This window comes from Sminthopsis crassicaudata, chromosome 4, assembly GCF_048593235.1.
Source record: "Sminthopsis crassicaudata isolate SCR6 chromosome 4, ASM4859323v1, whole genome shotgun sequence".
Taxonomy (NCBI): domain Eukaryota; kingdom Metazoa; phylum Chordata; class Mammalia; order Dasyuromorphia; family Dasyuridae; genus Sminthopsis; species Sminthopsis crassicaudata.
In genome coordinates, this window is record NC_133620.1 from 350,581,989 (window position 1) to 350,595,960 (window position 13,972).

At 33.1% G+C, this 13,972-nt stretch overlaps 1 protein-coding gene across 3 annotated transcripts in view; it reads right to left on the reverse strand.

Moving 5' to 3' along the window:
- IKZF3 (IKAROS family zinc finger 3) overlaps positions 1-12,222 on the reverse strand; it is a 78,592-nt gene extending 66,370 nt beyond the window's left edge. Inside the window, exon 1 of one of the 3 annotated variants that reach the window (XM_074261401.1) lies at positions 11,763-12,222. In XM_074261401.1, the coding sequence (XP_074117502.1) occupies positions 11,763-11,907 (145 nt within the window). In that variant the 5' untranslated portion in view covers positions 11,908-12,222. The remainder of the gene's footprint in view (positions 1-11,762) is intronic. The other 2 variants (XM_074261402.1, XM_074261403.1) reach the window with 2 other exon arrangements.
- Positions 12,223-13,972: the final 1,750 nt, after the last annotated feature.

A 13,972-nucleotide genomic window follows, 5' to 3' on the forward strand; every position in this document is an offset into this window, starting at 1 on the left:
AGAGAAAATGCCAGGAGTTCCCTATATTAATGAAATGATAAGTTCAGTCTTTATCAATATCAATTATCTATTTATATTTATTCCCTAAATAAAGAAGTTAAGGAGTCTCAATGACATTCAATACATATTTGAAGTATGCTAAGTGGTAAGTAGGAAAAAAATAAGCATTTTACACATTATAGCTTTATTTCAAAATGTTTGAATTAAAATAATTTCAGTGGTAGAAAGTGGCTAAGATTCTAAGAATAAATTTTAAATATATTTTTATAACATTCTTTTAACAAGTTTTCCAGTTTTCTTTCTTTGTTAAATCAGGATAAACAAAAGTATCTTTTGAAGAGAATATTAGTAGTAATCTTTTTAAAATTCCACTGAATAATATATATATACATATATATATATATATATATATATATATAAACATAATTCCAAATATTTAGAAAATTGTAGAACATCATCAATGTCAGGATTACTACAATTTTATCACCTTTGAAAAAGGTTTTGTATTTCAAAGGTGCTTTATCACTTCTATGCTCCATGATTATAGGCAGCTATAGGAAATTCAACATATTTGTTGAAGGTTGGTACAAGCCACTTTGCCACATAGAAGGAAGGGAAAAGTCATATCTGTACCAGTTAAAATTGAATAGTCATTATTACATTGAGGTTTTCCTAACTACTTTATTCCAACTAAATAAGGAAGTTATTCTCAGTGTTTTCTAATTCTTACCAAACAAAACTTAAATTCAAGTTAACTTTTCAAGCTGTCTTAAGTTTTACTTTTTTTTTTTTAAACTTGGACTTATACGTTTTTATATTATGTTTTTTCCAATTACATATAAAAACAATTCTTATGTTTGTTTTTTTAGTTTCAAATTTTACCCCTTCCTACCCTTTCCCTTCACTGAGAAGTTAAGTAATTTTATATAGGTTATGCATATACAGTCATGCAAAACATATTTCCATATTAGTCATTAGTCACGTTGGGTCTATAGCTGATTGGACATAGGTGTCATCATTTTTCCAGAAAAGAATTAGATTTATTTCCAACCACCAAATGTGTTCCGAGGACTACAGGGATGATTTTCCAAGTGGTCTGTGGTTATAGCATCTCTTAGGTTAGAATATATTTCTGCTTCTCAAGTATGACTGAACAATGAGATAATTGTGTATTGATCTACTATTCTAGTTAAGTGAAAGAACATTAACTCACAATTTCAAAATAATTTTATTAAAATAAAGCATCCTCAAAGCTATACCTCTAACACATACTGGGTTTATTACCAAGAAAAAGTTACTTAACTTCTCAGTGTTCTATGCAACTCTCTTAAGACTAAGGTGCAGAGGAGGTGCCCCAATCTGTGCTGGGAAAAGGCATTTTCTCACCTTGGAATTTTTCATACTAATATAATTACAGGTCCCATTCCTGTCCCCATCATTACAATAAAGTATAATTAACACATACAAAATGAACACAACCAGCCTATTTGTGATAATTCCAAAGTTATCTTATTGAATGGTTACTGTGAACATATTAAATATAGAAACTGAGGTGGGTGTCATGTGGAATGTAAAATTATACAAAATATGGTCGCTGTCCTTAAGAGACTTACAATTCACTAAGGAAAATCAGGTACACATAGATCTCTACTACAGCAAGCATTATGTTATAATTTTCTATGAAAGAGTACTAAATACTATTTACAGGTAGGAGGGGGAAAAAGGAGTAGTTTCCAGCTTGAAGAGTAGGAATAAAAAAAAAAACACTGCAGATAAAGTAGTATTTTAGTTGAACTTTGAGGGGTGGATACTAACAAATATCAATTGATTGACAAATGTGGAAAAAGGTCTGTACCTTCCACATAGAGGAAATGGCATAGAGTTGAGGAATACCTAAGAATACAAATGACCTTAAGTAGCTGAAGAGATATAGAATTGAAAGTTTTTTTTTTAAAGCCAAATGTAGGAAGGTATAGAAAGATGAAGCTATAAAGGTATTTTGGAGTCAATTAGTAGAGAGCCTTGACAGCTGAACCAAATGACTGAGGAACCACTGAAGTTTTTTGACCAGGGGAAGGCAGATTCACAGCAACATTTTCAAAAGAGCAAGAACTTACATTAAAGCTTTAAAGTCTACAAAATGCTTCTTCCCAGGTACCTCTTCCCAGGAATTCTGTGAGGTAGACAGGGACAATATTAGTAATCCATTTTTTCAAATAAAAGAACAAACTGAGAAGTTATGAGGCTTAACCACAGTCACACAGCTGTGAGAGCTGGAATTTGAACCATGTCTCTCCACTAAGAGAGACAGAGAAGATGATGTTAAATCTAGACATAAGAAGACTAAGTCACCAAATAGAATGATGACTCCTAAATGCCTTAGGGTCATCTTTATGGACATCAGTTATTATTGGTCAGTACTATCAGAGGTGCAGTATATAGAGTGCCAGGCTTGGAATAAAGAAGACCTGAGTTCAAATGCAAGCTCAGAAACTTATTAACTGTGTGACACTTAACCCTGTTTGTCCCAGTTTCCTCATCTGTAAAGTGAGCTGGAGAAGGAAATGGCAAATTGATTGAGTATCTCTGCCAGGAAAACCCCAATGGGCTTATGAAGAGTTGGTCATAAGTGAAATGACAGAATAACCAAAAAAAACCTATTGCAGTAAAGGTGCTAAAAGATGACTCAACAGACAAGGTATCCCAAAAATTAGCTAGTTGAAATAATTCCTCATATTAACTTTTGTGCTCATCATTTGTCTATTTGTGTGAAATGTTGAAGAATAATTCTGATCATTTGAGTTTCTAAGTGTGTAGGCTATGACATTAATATTTCTGGATCTAAAATGAATTAATAACACATTTATAAAGAACTTTAAGACTTATAAAATGTTTAAAATACTTGAAGCAATTTTAATTTTTACTGATATATTTTTTCATAAAGTTTTTATTCACAGATGTATTGCTCCCCTAATGCAATTGGCTTTAAAAAAGAAGAAAAAAAATCAATTCTGCATGACTAAGCATACATTAACCTGATTGTGTTGCATATGCAAAGTTCCACATCCATAATTCCCTATTTCTTCAAGGAATGGAAGGAGATATATTTTCACATCTTTCCTTTAGCGTCAAACTTGGTCATTATAATTAATAGAGCTTTCAGCTTCAGGCTTTTTGTTTTTCAATTAACATTGCTGTAGTTATTGTCTATACAATCTGCAGATTCTACTTCACTTTGTATCAGTTTATATGAGTTTTACCATTGCTTCTCTGTATTCTTTATATTCACTGTTTCTTCAGCACAACAAATTATATTACATTTCTTTATTACAACTTATGCTGCTGTTTTAGTGCAAATGGGGATCTTTCTTTCTATTTTTAACCCCTGTGGGATATATGACAGCAGTAGAAACTCTGGGCCAAAGGTTTTGGATATTTCAGGCACTTTCTTAGCATAGAATTGTTGGGCCAATTCACAGCTCTACCAACAATCTATTAGTGTGCCTGACCTCAAGAAAATTAACTATAACCTCAGAGTTATTTTGTTCTTCAATTTTCTTCTTATTCCTGAATTTGGAGCAATCTTTCACATGATTGTGGTTAGCACTTATTTTTCTCCTGAAAATTTTGCAAAATATTATCATCTTTACAAATTTTGGAAAATGGACACTAAGACAACCCCTTAGGGTTTGCTTAGGATGGCAGAACAGATAGAGAACATAGAGTTAGAAAACTTAGATTCAAATACGACTTCAGGCACTTACTAGCTGTGTGACAAATAAATCGCTTAACATCTCAGGACCTCAGGCTTCTCAGCTATAAAATAAGGTATGCCACAATGAAAAGGGCATTATCCTGAAGCCAGGACCAGAGTTTAAATTCTGCCTGTGTTACTTACTAATCATGTGACTGTGGGCAAATGGCTTAACACCTCCAAGCTCTAATCCTCTCATCTGTATGACAAAGAAATTGTCCTCTGAGGTCCCTTCAAAAATAGAACTATGAGCCAATGATAATAATGCTTATATGACTTATCTCATGGGACTGTGGTGAAGAAAAGCCTTTGTAAATCACCATGTAATTATGAGGAACTATTAATATTGCTGTTAGGCTTTGGGACCAGATCAATTCACTTCCACATTCAGTCCTCAATTTTTACTATACCCCCCTCACAGCCTATATTGGGCATGGCCAAGGGGAAAGGAGCTATCTGGCACAACTATATTGTCCTCAACATAACTAATATGGAAACAGGTTTGCAGAATTGTACATGCATAATCTATATCAAATTGCTTGTCATCTAGGGGAGGGGAAATGGGAGGGAGGGAGGAAGAAAAAAATTTAAAACTCAATATCATAAAAAATGAATGTTGAAAACTATCATCACATGCCATTGGAAAAATAAAATGCTACTTATTAAAACTATAACTGTGCGTAAGGCCTTTGTAATTTAAAGTTTTTTATAACTTTATATTTCACACATTATAACACCTGTTATAATTCCTATCACATAGTAATAATCACTCACTTGTTGAATGAAATAAAAGGACACTGTAATCATCAATGACAATTTATATTCACATTTCAGTTGTTTTAGCTTGCATACACAAACACACAGACAGAAAAAGACAGAGAGAGAGAAAAAGAGAGAACCCATTAAGGTCTGCAAAGTGCTTGTTTAACCTTTACAAGGTAAAGGTTATTGCTATCCCTATTTTCCAAATGAGGAAAATGAGACTGACAGAAATTAAGTACCCAGTTCAGGGTCACATAGCTAGTAAGTACCTGTCATGGAATTTAAACTAAGGTCTTTGTAATTCTGTTGTTTGCTAACCATGACAAATAGCAATTCTTGCCCAAATGATGAGTTGAATAGACTAAAAAAAGTTAAGACTATAAAAACAAACAATCTCCTTTGGGCATTCTAATCAATAGCATGCAAATAGAAGAAAAATGGATGGAATTTGGAATTTGGTCTGTGGCTTTGAAACAGGGTAGATAGATTTTTGTTTGAAGCTATATTTGGTGTGAGAATCAACACTTAAATTTCAATGCTATTAACATGTATCATGACAGCATAAGAAGTTCCTTCAATTCAATATTCATCTATATTCAAAAGTAAAATTGTCTTGCAATATTATAATTCCAGCAGTTTGATGGCCTGACCTCACATAATTTGGAGGTTATTTTTTCTTTTATTCTACTAAGTGAGTCTATAAGTCTATAAATCTATCTTCAAGGTGAGAAAGTTGTTTTCTGTAATGAATCATGGAACATAAAATTTGTTTAACCAAAATATTAAGGTAAGACAGTTGTTTTCTGGAATGAATCATGGAACATAAGATTTATTTAAACAAAATACTATTTGAGAACACCATGAGGCATAAGAATCTTACCTTGGTTGTTAGGAGGGCAGGATTCTACTCCTGTCTTTTAACTTTAATCATCTGTGACTTTAAACAAGTCAAGTAATCTTAATGGGTCTCACTGAATTCAATGACCTCTAAGATGACATACAAGGAAGAGCACTGAATTTAGAGTTAGAAAAGAAGTTGTCATCTGGTTATTGTTGTTCACTCATTTTCCCATTGTGTCCATTTTTTTGTGATCCCACTTGGGATTTTCTTGGCAAAGATACAGTACTGGTTTGCCATTTCCTTCTTCCCTCCATTTTACAGATGAGAAAACTGAGGTGAAAAGCTTAAGTGGCTTGCTCATGGTCACATGACTAGAAAGTGTCTGATTCCAGATTTGAACTCAGAAAGATGAGTCTTCCTGATGCCAGGCCTAGCACTCTACCCACTTTGCTACCTAGGTCTGCCTACGTCACTCTGGACAACTCCCTTAATCATGCTAGACTTCAGTTCAGCTAGATAATGTAAAGGGCTCATGAGTTATTTAGGACCTTAAAGGCTATCAAGTGCAAATCTCTAAGTTTTACAAAACAGGAAACTGAGGCAAAAGAGTTTGAATGACTTGCCTTGAGTCACACAGCTAGTAAATTTATGAGGTAGGATTCTAACCTAGGCTTTCCAAGTCAGTTCTCTTTATTCACTATCCCTTGTCACCTCTCACTAGCTACAGAATATAAAACAAATAAGATATATGTTAGAGAATATTTATGTACATCTATATATAGATAGACAGATAAGAATGACTGCATATTTACTGTTCTCAACAATCCAATAGTAGCTCACATAGTGACAGTTACAGGAAACTGTTCTGATAGGTCAAACATTCTGATAATAGTTAATAATCACTATTTGTTACAAAGAATCAGGTCAAACATATAGCAGGCAGGAAATGAACAGATTCTGCAGCAACAGAAAATGCTGAAATAAAGTGAAAAGCAATCCTTTTTATCAAATGTAAGAATGGAACATTATTTTCATAAGATTTTCTATGGAGGATAGCTAGATTGTTCTGGGATAAAAGAGAATAGACTTTTTTTTTTAAACCAAATAGTCAGGGGGCAGCTAGGTGGTGCAGTGGATAGAGCACCAGCCTTTAATTCAGGAGGACCCGAGTTCAAATCTGGTCTCTCAGACACTTAACATTTCCTAGTTGTGTGACCCTGGGCAAGTCACTTAACCCCAGCCTCAAAAAAAAAAAAAAAAAAAAAAAAAAAAAGATTAAACCAAATAGTCTAATAATATATATTTTGGTAAAAAAAAAAAAAAAAAGAACAGCCAATTTACGATGTGATAGAGGAGTCCATGAATAAAGTAAATCTAGATCATTCAAAATTCACTTTTAGTTAACATTTTGTTCCTTCACCAAAACTTTGACTAAAGTTTTTTTTTAACAAGTCAATAAAACTAACATGTCTTCTTGCTCAATTTTTTTTTAGTAGAGACCTTATAAAATGAGTTTACTTTCCCATTTACATTCCCATTTATATAGATTTGCCTGAAATGTGATAAAGAAAAGTCTACTATAGCACTTCACAGACTTGTTGTCAGTTGTCAAATAAAATCATAAAATATTTAATGGAATTTTAAAACCTACATAAAACAGCTGTTGTTGGTAATCCTAAAGAGTAGCCATTATCAGATACTTATTTGGTTGTTTAATAACAATTCCCAATTGATAGCAAGTCAGAAGATGTGCTAATTGTCAATTAATTATAATAGGTAAGCCAAATTTCGCCATAAAAGTTAACTAGTCTCTTCTCACATCTTAAATAGCAGTGAGATTCCTATACAATGAAATAATTCCTTTCACAAAGTTAACCACTTTGGATTCTCTAATAATTAGAGAAATAAGATATCAATTTAAATTTTTTAATATAATAAACTATCTTGTCTAATATTATTAGAAAATGAGATGTATTGGCAAAACAAATAGTAACAAAAACTTACCATTGCATGTCATATGTAAATTACCAATATCTAAAATACAATAAAAATTAAGATCACTTAAAAATAATTTGATCTTTCTTTGATTATTGAAAGGATACTTATGGATCTCTTCACAATAACCCCAAAACATAGAACCCTAAACTATGTAAAAAAGTTTGCTAACTCTTTAAACACTGGCAGCTAATAGATATTAATGGATAGAGTACTGGGCCTGAAGCTAGGTAGATATGAGTTTAAATTAACCTCCAACACTGCTGTGATGCTGGGCAAGTCATTTAACCTTTCTCAGCCCCTATGAAATGGGAATAATAATAATTTCTATCTCCCAAGTTTGTTGTGAGGCTCAAATGAAATAAAATTTGTAAAGTGCTTATCAGAGTACCTGTAATTGGCACTACTAAATATGCTAGCAAATATTATTAAACTAACAATTTAACAGATGAGACACTGAAAAGATGTCCTTAACTTAAGATCTGACAGTGACCTCTTACTTCTAAATAAGTGATGATGTACACAATTGTATTTTCAATAGAAAGATTATAATGGAACAAACTTCATTCAAATATTAACAGAAAAAGCATATTTGTAGGAAACCATCCAACCAAATTTATGGGCAGGTCAATATCTGAGCAATATTTGATCTATACTTTTTCAGGAGTAAGTGTTCCTAAATCGTTGCTTTGTGAAGAAAATGGGTGCTTGTCATTGTATAATATTCTAGCCAAATAATGGGAGAATGTTTACTGATAATGGTGACACTTGTTTCATGCCATTCAACGTTCCCAAATCATTTAAATATTCATTTGAATGATTATATCCTAAGAAACAATAGTTCTTATATTTATCTTAATGAAAATCTCTACTTAAAAGCATTATCCTCTGAAATAAATTGAGGTCTCATTAGAACTCCCCTGGAATTATCTGTGATTTGTTTTAAAGTTTTTTAAACCTACTTTATATCTTACTTCATTTTAGCCTTCATTCAGTCTCTATGTAGTATGAGGGAAGAGAAAATCTCAATAAATCTCTCAAATTCTCCTTCCTTATCTTTCTCTTCTTTCTCTCTCTCTCTCCTCCCTTCTTTTTCTCTCCCTATATTTATATACATGCATATACACATTCTGAAATTCCAAATAACTGAAGTTAATCTTCTACCAACTGCAATTATTTATAACAGAGGGGAATCCAGATATTTAAAAGGTTTCTTCATGTTTATGAAAATAGGGGTTATAGATTATGCTGAAAGGACTTTATAATAACAATATTAATAGCTAGCATTTATATAGCATCTACTATATGTCAGGAACTGTGCTAAGTGCTTTATAATTATCTTATTGGATCCTTATAATAACCCCATTTAATAGATAAGGAAATTGAAGCAGAGTTTAAGTGACTTCTCAGTTACACAACCAGTAAATGTTTGGATTTGATTTCAAATCTTCCATACTCCAAGCCCAATTCTTGAGAGAGCCCATAGACCCTCCCCCCGGCAAAAGGGGTAAGGGGGAAACAGTATATTAGAAGCCAGAGAGTACACCAACACCAACAAAGTGTGACAACTGATGTGACAGCAGAAGGTGGAGAAAGAATAACTATAAAATACACACAGATGAACTAGTACTAATAAAGCACAAACTGGGTCCATTTAGTGAAGGAGTAAGCACTCTTCTATGACTTAATCCCTAAGTGGATCAACACTCTTTACTAAATGCTAGCACAAGCTAGCAAAACTGATACTCTTTATGATAATTCTTTGTCATTAATAAAAGCATTCCTAATTAAGTAAAATATAAAATGCCTTTGGTGGAAAGTATTTAAGACCATAAATTTCCAGCAAGGATAAGTAAAGGGTTCAGGTTTGATTTATAATATGCATTAATATTACGGCATTAGTGTGTCAAGATTTCCACTTATCATAGGATCATAGATTTAAAATTGGAAGAAACTTTCAAAGCCATCAAGTCTAACACCTTTCCCCACCTCCATCCAGTCTGCAGAAGAGGAAAATGAAGATTACAGCATAGTTAAGTGATTTCTCCAGGTCTTTCTGATTTTAAGTTCAGAGTACTATCCTCAGTATCTCCTAACTTCAAAAATCCCTGTTCATCTGATTTCCCCAGTACAGAAGGAAAACAAACAACTAAACATTTTTCTACATTTCAAGCATTTTATGTGCACTCTTCAGCCACAAGATGTTAAACTGCCATCATCCCAAAGTATGGACAGGAAAAACAAAACTCAATGGCACTCTTTTAACTGTCTCATCAGAAAGGAGTCAAATCCCAATACATGTAAGTGGGATTAAAAATGTCAACATACATAAAGACATTATTTTACTTGTCCAAAATAAACACAGAAAAAGAGAGCCACATCAATCAGTGGTGAGTGCCCACAGTGAACGAGGTGGCATTTACTCCACAGTGCCCTGCCCTCAACAAGCTTGCACTTGACCAAGTCAAACATACCTCATCATCTTTTCTTGTGGTGTTTTTGGTTTAAGTTTTTGGTATTCATTTGTTACAATGGAATTTCTGTACAATAAATATTGTACTCAACCTAACAACTCTAAATTCAAAACTGATAACAAGATCCTTTATTTTCTATTTCATCTTTCTATTTTCTAAAATGGGTACATTAGTTTAATCTTCATATAACTTTTCATACAATACCTTTGCTCTTTTATTTCTTCCTTAGTCTTCTCTAAAAATCCTTTTTAGGATATATGTATACTAAATTCCTTTATTCAGACAAATCTGTTTCTTCTCTTAATATACAACAAATCTACCATTATGAAAATGTAGGGAGCCAACCACCTCAGTCCCATGGATCCTGCAGGTTACCACAAGTGATGAATGAGAAACAGTGCTACCGGGAAAAATCCAGTTAGAACTTTGATTGAAAATTCCATAGGAACAAATTCTTAAAGTGATAAATTCCTTCCATTTGAAAAGGACCTAATCTGATTTGAAATATTTTCGACTTTTTAGAAAATATTTTTTCTTAAAGTCTATATTTATTACTTTATTTCTAACTACCACAGTTTTCACATTAAAAAAAATACATGAAAATATCTTCAGATTTTCTTAGTTATTTTAATCCTACACCTTGATCATTTTAATCTTGAATCCTGCAGAAGCAAGCTATTTCACATGAAAAGACATGTCAAGTGCTCTGATGATCAGACATTTTGAATCTTCCATTCAACAAACCAATATGTTGGCTCACCTTTCATCATTTGGTGTTAGTTGACCTGGGAAGGTACATTTAATTGGACATAAATATTTTCATGGATCAGAACTGCCCCAAAAATTATTTTTTAAAAACTTAGGAAAAGAAAACAATGCAAATAACGTAAGACTATGATGATTGATAACGCACCCAACTATGCTGTGACAATCGACGCAAGTCAAGTTACATTATAGTAACTTTTCATATGGCTGAACTTCTAATTGCTTCTAATACTATATGGATCCACATTTGATATTCTCATTCTTAACCATTAAAAAAGTTTTCATTAACATTAATAGAAATCTTTCAACTGAGAAAGGAAAATAAATTCACAATATTCAAAACAATAACATTTCAACAACTTGAAGTTTCTACTTACTATCTTATAAATGGAAGATATTTTGTCTAAGAAAAAAATTTAGATTCTTTAAAAATGCATCCCCTTAAATGAACAGTTTCAATTGAGCTACTTAGGCCATTTTTAAATTTTCTGAAACTTAGATTGCTCATTTTCTCAAAGCTGAAAAAGGCAATATGAGTGGGATTTTATGATTATCAGAGTTCAGATCTTCATAATTTCAAAGAAACACACATTGCAAAATTTTCATCAGAAAGATAATTTTCTAACGAAGTATAAAATGAAAATTTCCCATAAGATGAGCCTAACTTATTGGCAGATGCTTTGGACAATTTTGCTAGGAAGATAAAGATCAGTTGGATCCAAGTGACCTATACATGCCATCAAAAATAACGTCTATACTTTTTTATTTTTCCTAAGCTAAATTTCTATTTAAACAAACCCAAAAAGAGTCCATACTCTTTGTCTATCCCATGAGGGATCACAACTAGTGCTTCAAAATTAGCCCAAATCCAATGACCACTTGATGTTCAAAAGAGAGTCTGTTTTATTTTCTAGTTTGTCGCAATTGGGGCAGCCCCCAATTTAGGAATTTTTTGACGTCTATTTAATTTCTGACAATCTCCATGTAAAATCAATTTAAAGAAGACAAAAGGTCTTTGCACCAGAAGGGTGATAGCCTTCCACATTTTGCTCTCTGAGATAGCTCATATTTACTTACTGCAAAATAAATACAAGTAAAACCGAGAGAAGGGACACCCCTAACTGACGGAGTTTTTCAAAGACTCCTCAAAAGAATGAGGTTCGCCTCTCACCTTCCATCCTCCTGCTTCTGCTGCTGGCGCTGCTACCGCTGCTAGAGCTGCTGCTGCTGCTCCACGTGCTCCTCCAGAGTCGCTGGGATCCTGCACTGCAGCAGGCGGGAGATTCCCTGAGCAGGGACTTCCCCTCTGGATACATTCGAGTGGCGTCAGCGGAGCTTTAAAGTGACAGGAACTTACATACAACTTCTGTGTATGAGGTTAGAGCGGCGCTGGCTGGTGGTGGCCTTTTAAAAGACTTATCACAAAAGACTTATCATCACAGGATGCCTGAGAATCCTTTTAGATTTCCCTCTTTAAATGTCAGACCTGTGAACCAAAATGTGAGCCGCTTTTTGGAAAAAGAAGGGATGGTAGACTCTGATGTTTTGTTGATTTGTTGTTACTTCGCAAAGGAAACTATGCAATAGTGATTGAATTGAATTAGTTACTTTAAAAACTATTAGGTTAGAACGGGTATGAAAATATATTGTTTTAAGGAGTGTTTTTGATTTGGTTTTCTTATAATTCTCCAATCAAAGCATTTAGCTTTATGTGCTTAAATGTACTTAAGTCTCCCACAAATTTCTAATACATAACTCATTCTGGACTCCTAAAATTTATATTCCAATTTATTTGCATTATAATTATTTGCATAATTATCTCCACCTACTCTCTCCCCATTCCCATCCAGATAGTGTCTAGTTACCATCTTTATTCCTCAACACTTAACCCAGAATAAGCTAATGATTAGTGTTAAATTTGAGTTGAGTATGTCTTGGACTTAAAAGTAGACTGGGAACCAATAGTCATCAGAACTCACTTGGTTCAAAGTATTAAGTAATTAACCTTTTCCTGTCAGATATTTTATTCTTTTATCTTAAACATTACAGTGTTCACATGTTTAAAAAAAAGAAAAAGAAAAGAAAATTTACCTGTATGTAAGCAAAGCAATGTTTTGGAAGAAAAAAAATTGAAGAAGGTTGGAAATCTCCCTTTGCTTGGTTTGCCACTGTCTCAGGGCTTTGTTTAGGCAAGCACTCAGGCACTACACTTCGATCTGTTGAATATTGTGTAGTCAAGACTACCAAAATGACAAGCCTCCCATAACAAGATGTTTTAGAAAACAAATTATTTGAGAGATTCATAGTTTCAGGTATAATCTTCTTCTTACTTTGCATATGGAAAAACCCATTTTTATTAAGTTCCAAATAAAAATGATTTGTTTTCAAAAGATGTTTTTGAACAGGAGTTCTTAAACTTTTTTTGTGTATATCACAGACACCTTTTACAATCTGGGAAAACCTCTCGAATGCTTTTCAGAATAATATTTTTAAATTTGCAAAATAAAATATAGAAGATTACAAAGGAAACAAGTTGTATTAAAATAAAGATGTAATATTTCTAAATTTATGAACTCCTTGAAATATATCAATGGACCAAGACCCTGGTTAAGAACCCCTGTTTTAATGTAGAAGAGCTTTCTCTTGTGAAATGGACTAAAACATTTGCACCTAATCACTGATTTTGAGCTCTAGAAACAGTAAGCAGTAGACAGTGGATCCATTAATATGTGAAGGGGGAAAAACCTACCTAATAATGGCATGCATTTATGCAGTATAATGGGGTCAGCTGGTTGGTGCGATGTATAGTGTTTCAAGTCTGACTTCTGAAAGACTCGTTTTCAAAAATTCAAATCTGCCCTCAGACAGGGCAAAAATTTCAAAAATTCAAATCTGCCCTAGCTGTGTTATCCCTATTTTATAAATGAGGTGACTAAGGCCCAGAGAAGTGATGTCATTTGCCCATGGTCACACAGCAAATATTATGAGATGGAATTGAAAATTAGATCTTCCCATTATATACTTCAACAACAATACTATATACTGATCAATTCTGATGGACATGGCTCTCTTCAACAATGAGATGAACCAAATTAGCTCCATTTGTTCAATATGAATAGAACCAGCTACACCCAGTGAAAGAACTCTGGGAAATGAGTGTGAACTACTACGTAGAATTCCCAATCTTCTATTTTTGTCCGCCTGCATTTTTTATTTCCTTCACAGGTTAATTGTACATTATTTCAAAGTCTGATTTTTCTTGTGCAGCAAAATAACTGTATGGACATGTATACATATATTGTATTTAACATATACTTTAACATATTTTATATGTATTGGTCTACCTGCCATCTGGGGAATGGATGGGGAGGAGGGGAAAAA